The sequence below is a fragment of the Ostrinia nubilalis genome, chromosome 1 (genome assembly GCF_963855985.1).
Source record: "Ostrinia nubilalis chromosome 1, ilOstNubi1.1, whole genome shotgun sequence".
In the NCBI taxonomy this organism is placed as follows: domain Eukaryota; kingdom Metazoa; phylum Arthropoda; class Insecta; order Lepidoptera; family Crambidae; genus Ostrinia; species Ostrinia nubilalis.
The window spans coordinates 7,419,017-7,439,634 of record NC_087088.1 but is presented as its reverse complement, the minus strand read 5'-3'; the positions used below and the strand labels follow the sequence as shown (position 1 = coordinate 7,439,634).

The 20,618-nt window shown below is 36.4% G+C and overlaps 3 protein-coding genes and 1 long non-coding RNA gene across 5 annotated transcripts; 2 read left to right on the top strand and 2 right to left on the bottom strand.

Moving 5' to 3' along the window:
- Positions 1 to 1,115: 1,115 nt before the first annotated feature.
- On the bottom strand, positions 1,116 to 2,191 carry LOC135075393 (ubiquitin carboxyl-terminal hydrolase isozyme L3). The gene is made up of 2 exons (XM_063969841.1): positions 2,087 to 2,191; positions 1,116 to 2,006 (listed from the first exon to the last, which is right to left on the bottom strand). Exon 2 carries the CDS (start codon positions 1,995 to 1,997, stop codon positions 1,305 to 1,307), a length of 693 nt encoding a protein of 230 aa, XP_063825911.1. The 5' UTR covers positions 1,998 to 2,006; positions 2,087 to 2,191; the 3' UTR covers positions 1,116 to 1,304.
- Positions 2,192 to 2,625: 434 nt separating this feature from the next.
- On the top strand, positions 2,626 to 7,085 carry LOC135088271 (uncharacterized). 2 transcript variants are annotated; one of them, XM_063983151.1, is made up of 5 exons: positions 2,626 to 2,846; positions 2,926 to 3,063; positions 4,431 to 4,511; positions 4,818 to 5,070; positions 5,156 to 7,085. In XM_063983151.1, exons 1-5 carry the CDS (start codon positions 2,793 to 2,795, stop codon positions 5,872 to 5,874), a joined length of 1,245 nt encoding a protein of 414 aa, XP_063839221.1. In that variant the 5' UTR covers positions 2,626 to 2,792; the 3' UTR covers positions 5,875 to 7,085. The 2 variants fall into 2 exon arrangements, with proteins under 2 accessions (XP_063839221.1, XP_063839225.1); XM_063983155.1 differs by lacking the exons at positions 2,626 to 2,846; positions 2,926 to 3,063 and adding an exon at positions 3,778 to 4,309.
- Positions 7,086 to 7,168: 83 nt separating this feature from the next.
- LOC135088253 (aspartyl/asparaginyl beta-hydroxylase) lies at positions 7,169 to 20,612 on the bottom strand. The gene is made up of 18 exons (XM_063983133.1): positions 20,520 to 20,612; positions 20,286 to 20,393; positions 20,022 to 20,210; positions 19,813 to 19,922; positions 16,623 to 17,009; positions 16,324 to 16,548; positions 15,746 to 15,896; positions 15,314 to 15,456; positions 14,833 to 14,941; positions 12,309 to 12,386; positions 12,043 to 12,135; positions 11,802 to 11,950; positions 11,392 to 11,728; positions 10,611 to 10,708; positions 9,441 to 9,675; positions 9,136 to 9,241; positions 8,341 to 9,051; positions 7,169 to 8,103 (listed from the first exon to the last, which is right to left on the bottom strand). The coding sequence occupies exons 2-18, from the start codon at positions 20,335 to 20,337 to the stop codon at positions 7,953 to 7,955; spliced, it is 3,324 nt and encodes a 1,107-aa protein (XP_063839203.1). The 5' UTR covers positions 20,338 to 20,393; positions 20,520 to 20,612; the 3' UTR covers positions 7,169 to 7,952.
- LOC135088265 (uncharacterized) lies at positions 17,228 to 18,742 on the top strand. The gene is made up of 4 exons (XR_010260985.1): positions 17,228 to 17,585; positions 17,721 to 17,794; positions 18,082 to 18,296; positions 18,417 to 18,742. It is a non-coding gene; the product is annotated as an uncharacterized LOC135088265 (long non-coding RNA).
- Positions 20,613 to 20,618: the final 6 nt, after the last annotated feature.

The window sequence follows — 20,618 nt, the reverse complement described above, 5'->3', positions numbered from 1 at the left end:
AAAATCATTATTATGAAGGCAGAGGCAGACCCTGAGGCCCTGAGGGCAGAGGAATTTTTTCTGCTAAGTCCAAAGGTTAACTGTTAGTAGGTAGGTACTAGGTACCTACTAATGATGGTGGAGGTTGGTGGCAGACTAAATAAATAGAAGAGTACTTACGAACATCATCTTCTTATATCTATAAGCGAAAGGTCACTGATTGAGTGATTGACTGACTCACTCATTACGACATCTCAGAAATTACAAGTGCTAGGACTTTCAAATTTTGCATGGGGGTTCCTTTTAGAACGTAGGTGGTCACTAAGAACGGATATTACGAAACTCCACCACTAAGGGGGTAAAATAAAATAATCCCCATTACGTTAAAAATAAAATCTTAATATAACGGGGATTAATGAACTTTTTAGATCGGGCGCGGGCAGCCCCTAGTTACATATAGACATATTAATAATAGCTTTGCGAGCATGAAATTGTTTGTTTAAAAAGACAGATATATTATGTACTGTTATAGTTTGGCCAAATATTAACTCACTCGTATCGTTGTTTATGGCTTATTTTATTTATCGTTGTTATGTTTAAAAAATATAAACATTCATAAATAGTACATTTATTTATTTAAGAAATAAAAGAGAAAAAAAAGTACCTAAAAAATATTAAGAAGCGTGGGTAGGGTGCGTAAGGTTAAAGAGTCACAGACGACAACTGACTCCTTCCACCCTCCCACGGGTGAATCGATCGACAGTAAAATTCCCGCCCTTGGATATAGAGCACTAAAACCAAAGTAATAAAGCTACAATTCTCCTTGGAGACTGAGACTTGAGAGCTAAAGGGCAGTACCAAGGTCAGACTGTGTAACCCAGACAGTTATATTGATTTTATATTAAGTTTGGGGTAGCAACAGATTTTCTTCATGTACCTTGGCTACCCACTAATTGGCTTTAAAATGTAACTCCTATTCTAATTTAATTACTTATCAACTGGAGGGTAGTCGTCGTTTCAGCCAAATGACGTCCACTGCTGGACAAAGGCCTCCCCCAAGGTTTTCCACACCTTCTTCCAAGCGCAGGACCGTTCATTGTGGAGGGTAGTAAAGATGAAAAATAACATTGTACACATTTCAAAGTATCAAATGCCTTTATTAATATCACAAAAGCTTGCTCTGCATAGCTTATTACAAGTATCAAATATAAATTAGGTTTAAATTAAATAATAATGAAGCTTGAATATCCAAAGCATTAAAAGCACATTGAATATAATATGTTGCTGCACCAGGATAGACTTGCTGTATCAGTCACATTTTATGTTTAGTCGGATGCAGCCAATGCAATGACGGTGAAGCGCACTTCTTCAGGATCACGAGCCATAAATTCCTTGCAGATTTTAGCAGCACTTTCCAACAGTGTATCTGCAGTAGTAGGTCCGTGATTGATTGGAAAAGCTTTACGGCCATCCAATTCATACAAGACTCCATCCTTATGTATGAATGTAATGAAATGATGGTTTACTGGATCTTCTGCACTCGGAGTGTTAGTTTGACCCTCTTGAGCTAACTCCTTGTGAGCGTTAATGATCCCTTCAGACTTCTCAAGCAAAGTGCCGCGGGCAGCGGCATCCAAATTCTTAGCTTCATCGAGAAATTTCTTCATATATCCATCTGCCAGTTCAATTTTATCAGTATTGTTAGCAACACTGTGTACGAGAGCTACTGTGCCACAAGCATTGCTGATATTCTGCTTCATGTAAAATATATCACTAGCTACTTCTTGGCCCTTTGACAGAATTTCATTTTCTTCTTTTTGCTTATATTCTTCATAAGCTTTAGAGACAGGGAAAAGAAGCATCACCGAGAGAACAGGACGCGGCACCCAGGAAAGCATTTCAGGGTCTAATCCCATCACATCAACAACACTCCAACTGCTGGGGACTCCTAATTTCTGGAGAAATTTGTTCATCACTTCTGGATTAGATTCCAGGGGAACTAATGTTTCAGTCGCCATTGTAGAAGTCTAAAATGAGAAAGAAAAATTAGAGGTTACCGGTATTAAATTGACATCGAAAACAAGTAAGAGGGTGTTTAGGTACGTACGATTTAAACTACTGGTAATATAATTGCGATGAAAAATACAAATTGATTAGACAAGGCAACTGAAAAACACACTGTGAAGCAGTGATGAACGGAGAAAATTGTATTGATTTGCAATTTTTTCCCCAAGTCAAAAACGAAATATCATGCCCACTATTTGAACGTTCGTTACAATATTCAATGACTTGTTGATATAAAGGTACGCGCGCATTGGCTTTTTTAACTTTGCTTTGTATCTTACGATTTCGCACACCGATTATAGAGAGAGAGTATGTTTTTCAAAGCGCTGTGAACACTATCCGCGTCGCCTGTGCGCTGAAAGCCGGCGCGGCGCCGCGCGCGGCCCGGCCGGCATCATAACAAATCACAATAAAATTTCAAAGCTCATTGTAAACACACTCATATAAATACTGTGTTGTAAATAGCTCAAAGACATCACTATAATTCATTTCATTCTATTTTCTATTCATTCAATTGAAAAGTACCTTTCTGTCAATGTCAATCACACACGTCATTCATTTCATTCATTCATTCATGTGATGCTGAAAAACCGTCTTGTTGTGTGACTGTAAATCGTAAAACTTTACACGATTTTGAGATGGAATTTAAAAGATAACTCAAGAACTTTGAATGAAAAATGGTGTTTTGTAGCCTAATGTCTAGAGACGTATGCAAATATTCCGGTTCGTAGGTTCTAATTTCTTTAAAAATGGCTGTGTGTGGTCTTAGGACAGTGTTGTTGATCGTTTGTGTTCTCGAGTTGGTAGGTACATTTTATTAATTATTGGAAAAGATAATGCAAGGGTGTGCTATTGCATATGTTGATTTTTTGTTTGTTTCAGATTGTTACCATTCAAAGACAAGTGTTTGATTTTTTGGGTTACATGTGGCTGCCCATAATTGCAAATTTTGTTAACATAATCCTGATAATTTTTGGTTCTTTCGGAGCAGTACAATATGTCACGAACTATTTGTTAGCTGTAAGTAGAAATTTTGTTTTAGAAAATAGGAAATTTTATTATGTTAGCTAGCTATGATCCTGTTTTCAATACTTGGTCCCGTTGACATGATATTTACCGAAATTCTGTACCTATGGTTTTATTGGGAAATCATCATTAAATCGTTTTAACATCAATAATACAGACATAACTTTATTTGAGAATGAGAATGTTGCTAATAAGAAATAATAGACCATGACCTCAATAAGCTTTGATTGAAGTATTGATTGTTTTCCTTCAATGATAATTAACTGTTATTATGAATATGCTTGGTTTTGTATCTCTAACAAATTATTTATGTTTTGTTTTGTTAAGAATTAAGTTTAAAGACTGAATGTAGGTTGCACTATAGTCCGATTTTTAATTCGACGGAATTCTGACAGCTGTCATTTTTTGACAATTCAGATGTAATAAGCCTTTTTTGCTTTGAATAAACTTTATTAAACAATAACAAACTAAATTTGTACAGGTAATTTACAAACTTAAAAACTATACTATATACAAAAAAAATGAATTATTAATAAATAATATGAAATGAAATTTCATCAAGTACAACTTACAAGAATGAACTATTGTTTGTTGTGTCAATTCAATGTACACTAATTATTGTGTACATTTTAGAGTTTAAATAGAAAAAAACGCGTTTTTAACACAGTAAAACAACATATTATCATTTACGAAAATATGTACTGATCATCAATCATCATTATCGTCGTCATAATCAACTTGGATTATAAAATTGGCATCTTGTTAAATTGGTTATTTTATGAACCTAAGATTTTATTAACAAAAGGATTTTCATAAAAAAGGTTTGTAACCCATGGATTATTGGCCAGGGAGTCCAGTAATAGAAAAATAATTTCCCAATTTTTTTTGTAACTTCAAAAATATGATAATAAAAATTCAAATAACCATTTTGAAATGATCAGTACATTTTTAAGCCTTAGTTTTTCAAGTGAAACCTTAAATTTAAGAAAGGGTTATTTTTTAATTTGTGAAAATGCTCTCCATTCATAATGGGAATGTTTCAATGTTGACAACACTTCTGAAATGTCAAAATTCCGTCGAATTAAAAATCAGAGTTTAGATAGGTGTACAACCACTTGTACCTTACAAATGTGTCGCTATATGAAATGAGTACAAATAATATTGGTTTGCACCACCAATGCATACAGGAATAATGCTAGAAAACAATTTTGATTTAGAAAGTAAATTAAATGTACCGAAAGTAAAATTTCATTTATTTAATAAAAATTAAAAGATCCTTTAAAAAAGCTAAAGTTTGATTTTTTAAGTTATGAATTTTTAATAATTTATGTAAGTATTCATAACAAACTATCTTTTCACAGTATGCAATATGGAGTTTCATGTGGCTAACCTGGAATGTTTTTTTAATTTGCTATTATCTAAATCTGGGTTCTCTGAACAGGGTAAGTCATTATTTATTTATTTATTTCTTTCTAAGCTTAAGCCTATTATTTTATGTTTCCTTAAGTGTTATAACTATAACTAGCTTCCAAGTCAATGAGTCAACTTGTGACTCATCAAAACATAATGCACACCAACTACACCAAGTGAACACCTCATTATTGAAGAAAGAAAAAAAGGACTGTAAGATTCATACATAACCTATTACTTCCCAGGTGTTTTTAAAGATTTTTTTTTAAGAAAAAATTATGCTAATAATAATACTTTGAAAATAATGGTATTCCTGTAACATTTTGTATTTTGAACAGGAAAGCGGTTTACTATCTTTGGGGACTGATAGCGTCAGTTGGTGGGAATGGAATGGCTGGGGATGTCAGCCAGTATGGGGTGAAGCAGACAAACCTAGCACCTGGAGGCCAACGCGAGTAGACGGCTGTTTTGTTCAGTGGCACGACATTGAACTTGCTCAATCAGCTGTGGCGGCGGCATTCACTGTCATCGCTCTGCCCCTAGCCATACTCGTAGCTGTTCAGTCCTATAAGAAGCGAAAACCTATGTCTGGTAAGAACAGTTCTAATCAGATTAATTATTTTGGTACTCTCTCATTGATTACAACTAAATTCTCACCATTACATTGTTTTTGCAGATAAAGGAACATTGTCCCGCCGACCGGTGTACACCATTGAATTGAGCCCCACTGAAACGACAGTAAGTGAAAGTTCTTTGAAGCCAATGACGCCGCGTCGCGTGAAGAGGCGCTCGGGCTCGCGCGGAGCCGGCTCGTCGGTGCGTCGCTCCCGGCGCTCGTACAGAAACAATGGGTACTTAGCTTCCACGGCTTCATTGCCGCGAGAATCTAAACCGTCTCGTCCGACGTCGGCGCACTCCTCATATTCCAATTTCCACGCCGCCCGTCCGGCTTCCTACCACGCCACCGAGAGAGAAGCCATATCAAGGTCGCAGGACGTATACGATCCTCCGCCGCCCACGGAGTCCGTCCCCATCATAACGAACAGGTACGACACGATTCGCCGCATAAACAAGAACGCAGGATACGACGTCGCCGGCCCGTACAACGAGCCCAGCAGGGGATACGATACGTCCAGAAACTACGAAGCGAACAACGTTTCGCCGTACGAAAATACGAATCGGGGATACGAGACCGTGCCTAATTATGAGGGTAGGGTGGATTCTGTGCCGCCTTGCGAATCTCCGTATGGGGCTGGAGGTTATGGTGTTGTGAGCGGGTACGAGGGCGGCTGGGAGGCGCCGCCGCCGCCCGCGCCGCCCTACAGCGCGCGCGCCACGCCGCAGGCGCCCGGCCCGCCCGCCTACCAGCCGGCTAATGACGGATACATGTCTTAGTAAAGATACTTAACTCAATGTGCCTTTTCCAGTGATGTTACTTCAATTTGATAGACATAGTTATTTATACAAACACCTTTAGTACCAGTATGCTAAAGGTACTTTTACATGTAGATGTTTTCATTAAGATGTATGTGATATGCATGAGACCATGGAAATGTACATTCCAAATCTAGCAAAAGTTTGAGAATTCTAAACTTATAACGACTTGGTACATTCCTTGCTTTTATATTTTTGTACTAATACCTAGTTAGTTCTGAAAAAATATAGCATTATGTTATACACTTTGTATCTTTTTTTACTTTGTTACTGAGCATTTCTTGCTTGCTCTTTTGTTGTATGTTAATTGGTACTAAAATAACACTTATGAATTTTATATTTAAGTAAGTGTACACCTATATTATCACATTTGTACTAAAGAATTACTAAAGTCATTTTATTGCATACTGTATGAAATACAATACTTTTATATGTAAGTTAATAGCTTTAAATTTTGTATTTTTTTACTCTAAATAGTTTGTAAGTTTCTATATTTTTTTTATAATGAAGTCGGTTAAAAAGATCATTTGATTATAATTTACGCCAGTTTGCTGGGTGGAGTCTTTGAACAGTTAAGAAATGATGATTTAGTTTTTAGTCTTGAAAAAATGCGTAACGGTTTGACCGTTTACATTAATGTCTTTAGATTTTAAGCTATAAATATCTAAAAATGATAATTCATTTTTCATAATCATAATCATAATGTCAATCAATTTCTTAACTCAGCACAATTACTGAATGATTAAATTTTCTATCGAGTGCCTTATGCAGTACTTAACTGCAATCTATAACTGAAATAATTATTATGATTTTCAGTACTCAATCAATGTGTTTTATAAAAAAACAATATTATTTGTTGTACCACATGGCTAAGTTGATAATGATTAAGTTTTCTTGCCATGTAAAACCTCACTGAGACTATTTTTAAGTATAGTTTAGACTTTAGATAATCTCAATTGTTAACTTTTCCGTCCACGATGGTCACGACTATGGTAATATTAGGACTATGAATCTCACTATGTGTGCGCAGTTTCACTTATTAAATCCACGGACCAACATTGTATTAGCAATTAGAACATGCATAGCTTTACTAGACTCGTATTAAGTTTACGTATGTACAGGTTATATTTGAGTTAAATGTTGTTTATGCCAAATATACACCTATTGACTTATTTTGAATTTTATTTCAACTATATCCTACCTTTTACATCAAATCAGGGAAATATCAGGTGAACTATAAAATTATAAAAGTCAATTTTGGTTCGAGCATTGGAATTATATTTATATAATAAATAAATGTAACATGAAATTGGACACTTATAAACAATAATATTAACAATGATAGTAAAAAATATATCACAAATACCTATTGCTTAAAAATACTGACATCACATTCATAACATGACAAAATGCAATCTTATGTAACTGGTTGAAACAACGCAGATTAATTGATCCTCCAAGAGGCAATTTTTCAATCATATAAATTTATTAATATTTTACAGCCATACGCTCATATAATGTTTTTTGAAGTCGACAGTTTTCATTTCATAAAAAGCTGCAATCGGCTTTTGACTTAACGCAATAGAATACAGTTTAAAAAGAGCTGACACGACTGAATGTAACAACACAACTATCTTATAAGTTCATCAGACAACATGCATTAATTTGGTATCTGTGACAATAGATTGTGAAAATGTGCGCACGCGCACATGTATCGCAGGAGGAAGTTACGAGTGCCAATATGTCTGGATAATACATGAGACATCCAGACAGATAACACAGAAATAGTTCATGCCCGTCACTTAAATCATCGTTAGTTGGCGGCAGAGAGAGCTACTTGTGCCAATGTGTTTGAATCCGAATTGCATATAGTCCGAGCCTTATCGAATTCCACGCGCTTATTATCCGAGGCTTATCGAATTCCGCACGCTTGTAGTCCTCGCCTTACCGAATTGCGCTTCTAGACCGAGCTTCATCGAATATTTCACGTTTGTAGTCCTCGCCTTATCAAACTTTTCGCGCGTGTAGTCCCCGCCTAACTAGATGGCGGGCAGCTGCCGCCTCTCCTTGGCCGTGAGCTGAGGGTGCCACACGTCGACGATGAGCACGAGGCGCGCGCGCGTGCCGTTGTGCCATACCTCGTGCTCGAAGCTATCGTCGAACAGCAGAACGCGGCCCACGCTCCATTGCCTGTTGAAGATAATAAGACTATTTAAATACAAAGACAAATAAAAATACAAGGTGGGGTTGGCAAAATCTTGACTACAAACTCTGAACATTTTTTTAATTTTTCTGTTTATGTATAAGGTTGTTTATGCACCAGAGCCAAGTACGGTGCTTTTCTCAGAACATTTTTTGAAGAGACATTTTGGGGAGAGACCAATTTCTCTATTACATAAAGTACATTAATAATTATTATAGTTTTACCTGAATTCCTTATCCACTCTTAAATAAGTATCTTTGGTATTGCTCAGCCCCAAATGCATCCTGAGCCGGCAGTTGGTGGGGCCGACGTGCGCTCTGACGTGAGTTCCAGGGGCCATTAGGCTAAACTTGACCTGCCCTCTGCGGCACCCTGCAGCAGCCGGCTCGCTCTTGATTATAGCACAAGTAATCGGCGCGCGCTTACACCTATCCGGGATCTCTTGACCCCGGACAAACAAATCCAACTGCGACCATTCTCCCTTCTCCTTCAAACCCTCTTTCTCTTGTTCGTACAACGCTTTCGCCGCTTCTCCTTCTTTTAAGATCTCTTTCCATGATTTCTCCAAAGCCTTTGCTAGCCGCAAGTAAGGCGTGTCTTCTACGTTCCACCACGGCGAGCCTTTTAACCTAGGCACGTTGTATAAAGATCGCTGAGAGGCCGATAGGAAGTGTCCTAGTTTCGCCCCGCGTTCGTGCACTTTGTGCGCTTCTTCTGGTCGACCTAGCAACAGCAAGGAATCGCCGTAATGGTAGTAAAACCTTGGTTCGTTGGCGGCACCTGTGTCGCCTTCAAGCGCTTTCTGGAAAAGTTCTACAGCCTTCTCGTAATTATTATGTTGCGTCTTCAACACGAAAGCGTAATGCGCTAAGGCTATGCGGTCGTCGGGCCAGCGTTTTAGTGTTTCTTTTAAAACTTCTTCTGCCAAGTCAGCTCTGCAAGAAATAATAATATTTTTATTTATACACTGTAACGTCTGTAAGTTAATCAATTCAGGGTTTGATGATTAACTAAAGTACCTGTTAGCCATGAGAAAAGAGATCGTAAGGTTGTTTCGATACGAAGGGTCATTCGGAAATCGACGTATCAGCAACCTATAAACCGGTTCAGCGCTTAAATAATTTCCTGTAACAAAAGAAAACGTACTTCAATTTAAATACCTATACCATTCCCGAAATCTTGTTTTATTCTAGAATGAAATGTTTTGTTGGTTTTCACAAATCCTTTTTTCATGAATTTCACACTATAGGAGCGCTAAATCGCTGCTCAAAATACTATCAGCTAACTATTACTATACCATGAGTTAAAATATTATAAAAATTACCTCTAAACTGTATTCTGTCGAGCGTTCTGCCTGTGACTTCGAGCAGTTTCTTGTCGGAGAGGCGTTCGTTCATCTTCAGCAGGTCGAGGTAGGCCGCTATAGCGCGCGTCAGCAGTCTGTTGTCGCGCTGCGCTTCAGCCGCGGCGTCGAGCGCGCGCGCGAACACGTAACGCGCACGCGCGCTCGCTCGCAACTCCGGCGCTGCCGCACGCTCGCCGGCAGAACTCCACGCGCCCTCGTTAGTACACAACACACTCACGCAAACGCTAACACACGTGCACGTACGGAATCACGCTTGGACCATTCGGGAATGGAATAAGAGCGACTCCACGGATATCCATCTGGATTTCCTCGTACGGTTCCTATATTATACTACGGGATGAAATCGTCCGAGACTCGTCGCGGGGGGATCACGCGGGGTGCGGGCGTGGTCCCTGACGCGGCGATGTCGCGGACGAGTTATGTAAAAATGGCACAACGAGCTAAATATGGGATGGTTGGTGAGTTAGATGTAAAGTAAAACGAATTAGTCCAGCCAGTCCTGGAATGAACAAGCCAAATTATTAAGACGAGAATTATTTTTTTGGCGGACAACGGCACATCAAGTTGAATATAAGTTCTTAGGTTGCTGATAAGTTCTACTTTGCAAAAAAAAAATTTGGCCTGATGTGCTGTTTACTGTACGTAATGTCGGTGTATTCTTAGTTCCAATATTATTTTTGTAATACAATCAACATTCTCAATGTGGTATGGCAAGTCATTCTGCGCATGCGAATGCTTAAGCATTACAAAGTTATTTTGCACACAAAACGTATTTATAGCATGCATGTTATTTTCAAACAATGCACAACAGAATACACCGACATTTATAATTACCTACGGGTATAGAATTATCATACATTTCCAGTCTGAGAAGTGGAAATTGAATACTGAAATGTGATATTGAAATAACTACTTTCTTAGAAAGTCTTAGGATATTCTTTAAACAAGATTTTTTACCAATAAAGGTATAGTTTAATATTTATTTATATTTTTCTTGTAATTATGTACTTTCATGTGCACTAACACCCATGAGATGGGCGTTGTTTTACAAAACCACACACTGTATAAAGAATGAATGAAAAAATAATAACGATATTTTACCGCTATTAACAAACGTTTAAAACTTACCTGGCGGAGCTCTCGTTCCGCCGAGTCCAGCTGTTGGCGCCAATACGCGTCACTGGGCTCGCCCGGCCACGCGTCATCTACGCTGTTGCCTCCGTCCTCTAGAAAGAAAATAAATAAAATTATAAAGTTGCGTTCTTTCGGTTGTCTATTGTGCTTGATTTGAATTGATTCGAAATCGAGTAAAGAGACAGGCCACATCTCATTTACGCTGTTGGCTCCATCTTCTAGAAAGACAAACGCATTATGCTCGTACGTTATTATGAAATTCAATAGTTACGTTACTTGGGTTTTCTATTATTATGCCTAATGATAGCCAAAGAATTCCGTTTGATTCTAAATCAAGTAAAAGATAAAATTAAACGGCTATGTTCTACATATTAAAGTTTTGATATCATCGATAACACTCCAATGATGCTGCAATATACCATTTTTTAGCTCACGCATCATCCAGGTCATTTGTCTGCACTGCAGGAGGAAGACTGACCCTCTCCAAGATTCAAAGGCAAATGGAGTTTTTGGCCTACACTACATTTACCTGACGGGTTGGGAAGGTCTGATATTCGCATATTTAGTAGACGGGGTAGTCTTATTCTACTCTGCCGGAACCAAACAGCTATCTAATCTAGCCACTACATCACAATTAATTTAAAAAATATGTACAAATTAAGAAATACAATACCACTCACATGTTAGTCAAGCCAACGGATTATGTTAATAGGTTAATTCGGAGCATGCAGCGTGGCTAGTAAGCAAACGCACACACGGGGCCAGTCGTGTTTACTGTGTTTTTGTCCGGGTCTCTCTGGCTCAGGAAGCCTCCCGTATTTGGCTTCCAGGCGGCTTAAGAGTTCAGCATCATCTACATCTGATATTTCTTCTTCATCATCTTCTTCCTCCATTTCATCTTCCAATTGCTCGTCGCCAATAATTTCCACGTCATCTGGGTCGATTTCTTCTTCCGATTCCGGCTCGGGTTTCTTCTCAGCTACTGGCGCGCTTTGTTTGGGGATTTCTTTCTTCGGTACAACGATTTCTTCTTCCTCTTCTTCTAATTCTTCGGCGGGCTCATCCTCGTCGCTGTATAGTTCTTTGTCTTTCGTTGGTTCATCAATTACTTCCTAAAAAAGCGTAATGGATGAGATACAATACGTTTTTGTTACAATAACTATGTAAATAAAAATCGCGACTTACTTCGTCTTCTGACTGTTGCTTTTCTTCGTCATCTTCCTCTTCTTCTTCGCTTTCTTCCTTTCTAATTGGAACTGATTTAACAACAGGAGTCATTTTTTCAACTACCTTTTCTATAACCGGCTGCGAAACTTCCTCAATGATTTTTCTCACTGAAATTAAGGAGAATCTTAGCCACTTGTCGTTTTGACAAATATTTCAAAATCAAAAGTACCTATATCATATAAAAATCTGATATCCGTACCGGGGGCAGAATGTTGTTCTGGCAACAAAGTCATACGGCGGTCTATAACGGGTGTCTCTTCTCTACTAGGTTGTTCCTCGCTTTCTGGTGTATCTGTTGTGTAAGTATAATAAAAAATACGTAAACACCTATTCATAAAGCCAGCCATAAAATATTATCTAGAGTTTCACTAATTGAATGTCTCAAAAAAGTTACTGTATTGTATTTTAACGTTATTTTAGCAATTTTTTGAGGGTTATATTCAATTTTAGTATGCGTATACGCACCGCGCGGGCGCGTGGCGCGTCGCATGACGGCGTGGGTTGCCACCAACAGCGCTCCGCCCACAGTCAGCTTCAGCCACACTGCAACACACGCGCTTTGCTTAGCACAACCCTAATACTCTACACATGAGTGGGGCTTGCGAAAATTAACCCTAATACAATATCTTTGGAACTAATTTTGAATGAAGTAGGTAATAGGGTTTTAAGATTACAGTATCAATTTGATGTTGATGACACGCTTAATATTAATTTTGAAATATTATACGTTAGATAGAGCCAATCTTACGTCATCCACGCTTTTCTGATTAATAGAAACCGCCAACTTACTTAAATAAGTACTCCCGCGATCACGAGTATGAACAACTTAACGTAAAATCGACCTTCAATCTCACGCTGAATTCAAGAACTTCATTATTTATGGGTTAATCGCGGCAAACAACTCCTGAAGATTTTTGTATGATGCTGATAATTTATGAGTCAGTGTTCATAATATAACCAGTGTTTGACGACATTAGAGCAGGTTTCACAAAAGCAAGTGAAAAAATACTGAAGCGGTTTTAAACAGAGACTACACACCATGGCGTGCAGAAGCTGACGTTCATACTCGTGTCTGTTAGCAACAATAAAATTATTAAAGGTTGTACTCGTAATTCATATAAAAAAACTTTTCTCTATTGTAGAGGTGTACTTTTGAAATATCGAATAATAATGTAATTAATTCTTACAAGTAGGGTCAGTGTTTAAATACAACTAGACAAGTAAGTTCCTCCCGAAGTGTTTGTCAAATAAGTTCTAAGAGCCGAAGTTAGCGAAGACACCCTATATGAATAAACCAGAAAACTACAGTACAATCATTATTCAACAGATTGTTTACTTACCCTTTATTATCCATTACGAAGAAAATAAAAAGCAGACTGGGCGAAATAAAAGATATTAACGTATAAAAGAACATTTATTCTTACAGATTACTGATGAGATCATTAGATAAGTAAAGTTATTTTTTAGTATCAGAGCCATACCGTGTGGGTTTTACAGCAAAGAGCAAAGCTAAGTTAGTTTTAGAATGTGCATAATATTATTAGTATTTTTTTCTATTTGCCATAAATTAATGATAAAAATAAAAATATATTATAGTAATTATTGTAATTTCCCAATAAATAAATAATATGAATAATAATACCGGAATAGATAAAGCCCTTTAATAGGTATAAATATTGAAATTCAACTCAATTTTAGTGCAGGTTTTTCTATGTTTTCGGGCTAAATGACGCTCAGAAGTCAGAATTAAAATCCAACTCAAGAATATTTGCAAGCCTGTGATTGGCACAAATTATTGAAATTCAACTAATTAACCTTTAACTATAGTCGTGAAAAAATAATCACACTCCCATGGACGTCGGGTCTCACAGACCCCTATCTAAAATTCTTCATTATTTCATATCTGAACCAATTTGAATTTATCAAAGAGTTGATATATATCTAATAACTATTAATAAAGGATCTAGTAGTAAATTAATTAATTTTTAATCATTATTTAATTATTTTTTGGCAAATTTAAAAAACATAGACGTTTTTCAGTGTTAATTGACTTAGCATCACATATAGGCTCCTTAATTACAGTCGATTAATAATAAATCAAACTAATATTTTTTTCCTTGCTAATTAATAACCGTGTAACATAAAAACATAAACAGAATTTCCGAAAGACATAAAATAAAAATTTTGACAAGGGTTAAACTTACAAAAATTATAAACAGTGGCTTAGAACACTAAAGACAAATTATCTCTACAGGCATGTGTCATCTTTCTTTGAGAGCTTTGATAGGCAAAATATACACCATTCAGAATCGGAATCGGCAGCAATGGTACCTTCTAAGACATCTAAACTCAAAAGAAGGATCGTCTACAAGTAAAACCTTACTGCTGGAATGTTACTTAGATAGTTGGGCTAATAATATAGCTGATGTACTCAGATACTTTCTACCATTATGTATTCTTAAACTAAAACAATTTACAACATATTATAATGATATACTATAAAAAAATTATAGTTGACAAGTCACATCCATACAAGTATGTTTGTATGGAAATTATAGTCATCGGGTCTCCCAGACCCCGATAAAATTTTGGATGGTTATTACTCACGTAATAAGTGCCGGAAGACGCGATTTTATGCCTCCTCGGTCCTAACACAGTTAAAACTGAAGCTACTGAGATGGTCGAGAGCAGCACGTGTCGGGAAGGTATTTAAACCGAGAAATTGAAAAGGGGGGTGGGCCTCTGAGACCCGACGTCCATAGTTAAAGGTTAATATAGAGCTCTCATTGAGTTCAGGCCATTATTTTATGACAGATTTTTTAGATCTTCCGATTTAGATCCAGTTATTAAAGAAATTATCCGAATTCTTTATTAGAACAGACAACACAATAGTAAGTGGACATGTCAAACAAGCACAAAAAAGAAAGATTTATAAAAGCAAGCAGATAAGTATTAAAAGCATGCAGAAAAATTAGGTATTAATACTCACTATGGGAGGATTGCGCTTCCTCCTTGCGGAGTTCCTCCTGCCTCTTCTCGTATTCCTCTTCTTCTGCTAGCGTGTCCGGAGGCTGCTCGGAAGATTCTTCTTCTTCCACCTGTAATTGTATGAATCGTGGCTTAGGGCTGGAATATAATAATTGAAGCAAAAATCAAATCAAATAAAATTTTTGGCATTTTACAAAATTTTGACTACAACCCGGTCGAGTAAACTGCGCACCTGGCTGCCTTGACGTCACGTCGACTTTAAAATTATTAAATTAAATTATAAAAAATGTCAACATAGCCCACTTTAGTAAAATGGGAATTTTCCACTTCACGTTTTTACTGCTGCTCAGGATTGACAGCTTATCTGCCAGTAAAAAACCAACCAGTAGAAGCCATGTTTGTCTGGGACAAACCCTTTGAACCCTTAACGAAATTATTGGAAGAAAATAAAAGGAATAATATTTCTCTAAGTTGTTTTGTACCTCTACTAATGGTTTGCCAGCCGGTGCGGTGATACGTTCAATCGGAGGCTCGTCAGTGTCATCAGCTTCCAGGAATTCCTCATCTTCTTGTTCAACGCTGTTATCTTCATCATCAAGTTGGTCGTTATCAGCGGAATCATCACCTATAAATGCAAATACAAATTTCAAATGATTTTAATACAGTCTTTGACTGTGGGAACCATAATGAGTATGCAGTAATTTATCCTTCTTCTTAAAAATTACCGCTCTTGCTCGACGACAATCTGAATTATTTTTATTAATTTGATCTTGGTACTAAAGTGACGTTTAATGAGTATAACCACCGAAATATCTAACTAAAGGTGAGTAAATCGGCGTCCTGTATTTAAATCCTAAACAAGTAGTTAGTCTCCTGTCACATAAAAAAATAACCAATCATTGTTAATATTTTACCATCATCTCCTTTGTCGTCGTCATCGTCCTCAGGCAAAGCTGGTAGTTCAACGGAGATTGGTTCTTCATCAGGGACTTCTTTTTCCAGTTGCTCCACTTCCACTTCTTCATCAGACTCGTGTTCATCGTGTTCTTCTTCTTCATCATCATCCTATTGGAGAATATTGTGTTAGTGTTCGTATTGTTTACTATTATTATGAAGAGAAGTAACTAAATTACATTTCAAAGAATATTATTGTCAAATAGATAGCATGTATTGTCATATTAATACATTTGATTTAAAGACACTGAAGATTATTAATATAATATTGGCAACAGTATTGCCATATCAAATAAACTAATAGATACAATTAATCCAAGTTCAAAACATAAAAAGCATTTTTCTATTGTAAAGTTTATAGAAATCAATGCCAATCACAACGCAATTAAACAAGTAGTAATATTCTTGCAGTATACTATTAGATAATTAAATCAATAGTATTAATGAATTAGATAAAATAAGCTTTAGATTTGTTAGTGCCAATCAAATACAAAATCTGTAGTTTTTATAAGCGTCACGCCATGTCATTTTTGAGCACCTCATTATTATCTTCTTTGCTATCATCATATTTTTCTGCACTTTGGTTTGTGTCTTCATTTTCATCATTTTCTTGTTCATCATTATAATCTATTTCATTCGGTTCCGTATTTTCATCATCATCATCATCTACTTGTTGTAGGTCGTCATTGTTATCATCACCTTCATCAGCTTGATATTGATTGTCGTCATCTTCAAACGAATCTTGGTGTAGTTCATCTTCATCCTGCTTAATGTATAAGTTAAGTAAAATTTATAGAACAAAAGAAAAAATGTAAGCCATTTAAAAACTAATACCACCTCATTATCCTCGTCATTTTCATGATCATCATTTTCATCAGCATCACCATCTTCGTCATTGTCACTTTGTTGATCTAGTTCATCATCGTCTTGTAAAAGGTGCTCATCATTATAATTTGATTCATCGTCATCTTCATCACCATGATCTTCTTCATCTTCATCACCTTGTTCATCGTCATCATCATCACCATGATCGTCTTCGTCTTCATCGGCATGTTCATCGTCGTCTTCATCACCATTTTCATCGTCGTCGTCATCACCTTCATCACCATGTTCATCATCGTCATCAGCATGTTCATCATCGTGATCATCATCGTCATCTTCATCCGCGTGATCTTCAGCACTGACATGATTGACGTCTTCATCATGGCCATCATCATCATCATCCTATTTTTATTACAATTGACATGTACTTTTAAGTATTTTACAGGTAAGTAGAGCATCCTAAATGTGTATAGTATTAAAAAAAAGTACAACTTACAAGTGTGAACTCATTTCCAATTGTAAAGGAGTTGTCCCAATTTCGGCCCGCAGGTTGTACGCCATATCAAAAATCAAGAAAAATCTACTGATTATGGGAAAAATATAAATAACTCTATCTAGCATATAATTTAGCCGTACAAAATCAAAAACTATTCATGAATTATCATTCTCAAATGGATACACAAGATGGTGGATGGCGTCAAATAAAAAAAAAGATGAACCATAGACTAAACGTCAGTCGCTATCAGATTTCAATCTGTCACTCACTTCCGTCTTGTTTGTTCTGTTTGTTTTTATTGCGTTTACGCGTTTATCTGTCTGTCTCCCGAGTTCTTTTTATCAACATTTCTCTGTGACCTGGCTTTCGTTCTTGGATTGCTATCTGCCTCATCTGATGACCATGGCATGTGTTGTATGGACTTGAGACACATCGTGCGATTTGACTGTTGTTTTGATAAACATCCTCCTAGGATCCGATTGGTATGTAAACAGTTTTTAACTTAACATGTTTCTTAATTAATTTATTAATAACTAATCGTTAATTATTACTTTCTTACTGTATTAAAATCAATGATATTTGTGTTCTTTTCATGTTCTTCTGTTAAATAAATGAAGATTCCCGATACTATCAGTGTAGTGAAATGGGCCCTGAAATCATTTCTATTATTCAAAATGCCATATGCCAAAAGGTGAGCAAAAACTATATTTTTCGTGCTATAGTTTCATATAATCATATTTTTAACTGTATTATTATAACTATTTATTCTTTTATAAGGTCCGGAGACGTACTCATAACCTAACAGACTATGCCAGACAGTTTAATGAAGAAAATATTTCACCACAAGTATATTTAAGTATGCATTATTAGTACTAAATAATGATAATGTATATTTTTTTAATTAATTCAGGTTGTATTAATTGGGTATTATGTAAAACATCTATTTATTGTAATGTTAATTCTGTCATTATCTTTTAGGCACCCGAAGATGGCTTAGTGTGCTATGAGTGTTGAGTAAGAGTTACATGATCTGAGATCTCTTCCGCAGCAAGAAGTTGAAGCTTACAGGAAAGCGAGAACCCTCGACAATTAATACTTGTGTATGGTGCTTAGGCTCTCTTGTTGAGACCAGAAGGCATTCTTTGCCCGAGGGACCGGAACAGGATGAAATAATTGCAAGATTTTTCCTAGAGGTAATGTTCCTTTTAAGTTATTGTTATTTTTATAAGTACCTACATATTAATATTTTTATAAATAAATAATTAAATAAGTATTAAGTTTGTATCCTTAATTATACATTTTACTCTTTTTAGATTCCATGTGGCTGGTGGCCATGTATGTTATGCGTGCTGGGTTTCAGCATGTAAAAATGTGCAAAGAGCCCGGAACTCCTCTCTGAAGGCAAACTCGTGCCATAACTACTGGGCCAGCAAGAATTAGCAACCAGGCCCTGTGTTAGTAAGGGTTGTGTATAAAGCCTCGTCATCATTCTGGAAGAAAAATATGTACTCGTACAATCACCATTGTTTGGTACTTGGGTTGGGCTCGGCTAGTGTCCTGCTATTGCTGCACCGGCCTCATTCTTGGATAATATTTTAATAAGGGAAGATGATGATTGAATAAAAACTAATGAAAATAATATAAAGCTGTTTTATTTACTAATACACCTATACATCTCTATGTGAATAACAGGTTAGTTTGATCATTGTGGGTAAAGTAGCCTGCCAGTAGGTCAGTAATGTTATCCCAAGATTTCATTCTGAATAATTAGCATTAGTTTTTCAACACAAAGAAAACGTAAAACAGATTACTTCTTATCATCCCCTAAATGTTTAAAAAAATGAGATTAACACAAAATCCGGTAATAACCTATTTGACTATAGCACTGTAATAGGTTATCAAAGCAATGGATATTGGTCGACATATTAGTTTTATTGAATTGTTCTTTTGTCGATTGATTATTTTATGGCACTTTGTGGAATACATAATAATTATTCATTAGTTGTTTATTTATTTTTCTTCACATCAAGATACGACTTAATGTCAAAACTGACAGATGTCATCAAAATAACATTCGGCCACCATGATGGTTTTTGTGGTTGAGTATTGCTATTTTCTTAATAATCTTTTGTTTTGGACGAATAAACGAAGCCATTTTAAAGAAATTGAATAATAGGAAACTGTTGTAGATTTAAAAGCCCTTCTTTTTGGTAGGTGTACATGTTGTTGGCCTAGGCTCCATACATTTTGGGACAACTCCTTTGTACACTTAAGTAAACATTGTACAATGTTTTAGAATACAGCCTATTCATTTTATTGTAGCCAACATGACTGATACAGTTATCTATTAAAGTTATTAAACTTTAATTACATCTTCATAATTTGTATCATATTTACTGACGATAGGTACATAATGTATACTCAATAGAAAAAATGGATAGCAAAATAAACAAGAAATCTTTTACCTACATACTCTTTTTTGATACTACTCCAATCAACTCATAACTAAATTCTTATTAGAAATATAAATAAATCAATAAACCCCTATCAAAATCAGTTCATTTGGTCTCCACTGCAGGAGAGCAACCATCTTTTTAATTTCCCAGAGGCAAATGGATGGATTTTGCTTCCAAGCTAAATTAAATTAATTATTGAAACTTCCAAGTCTGATTTTCCATAAATATTAAAATGGACCAATATACTACTTACATGGTGATTTAGTTCTAAAGTGTGTTCATCATGGTGATCATCCTCAGGAGCATCCTCAAGCCAACCCTCTAAGACACCAGAGTACCGGGATTCCACAGAATTAGCTTCCACTGAAAATTCCAGACATTTAGTTCCTTTGTCACAAGGCTGCTTGACGATTTGCTTTCAATAAAATTGTTTAAAAGATATGAAAGCAATAGTATACTCACATTCCGATAGGCCTCTGTTTTCCAATATGATCAATCCAATAAGTGTGACAAGTATGGCTAGCAAAGAGAAGAATATTATTTTAGCGCACCAGTGTCCACCCGTGCCATGGTCGTGATATGAATGCATAAAGACATCTCCTTCGCCGAGCGCCGCCGCCGTTCCACGAGGCTCCTCTAAGCTTAACTCATCTGAAATAAATGAGCCAGATTTATTTCTGCCCAACTTTGATCAAATGATTTTTTCAAGAAACTGGGTATGTTTACCTTTTTTTCTTTTCTTATCTTTGCGCTTCCTTGGCTGTACGTCGCCTGACATTATTCGGCTTGAACTGGCGCTCCAAGCGACAGAGATCCACTTATTGTTTCATAACCCTGTGTAAACAATGAGTTACAATATAATGAACTTGCAAATAGTACGACACGAGACGAACAAGGATCCAAATGCGCAATTTTCATGAATAAAGGACACTGGCACGTTGTAATTTTAAAATAACCTACGTTGGGAAGTCTGTACCGACCGACACAGCTTTTCTTGAATTTATTTTAGATTTTAACCTAAAAATAACCGCCAAAGACAGCTGAGAAGGTAGGTATATA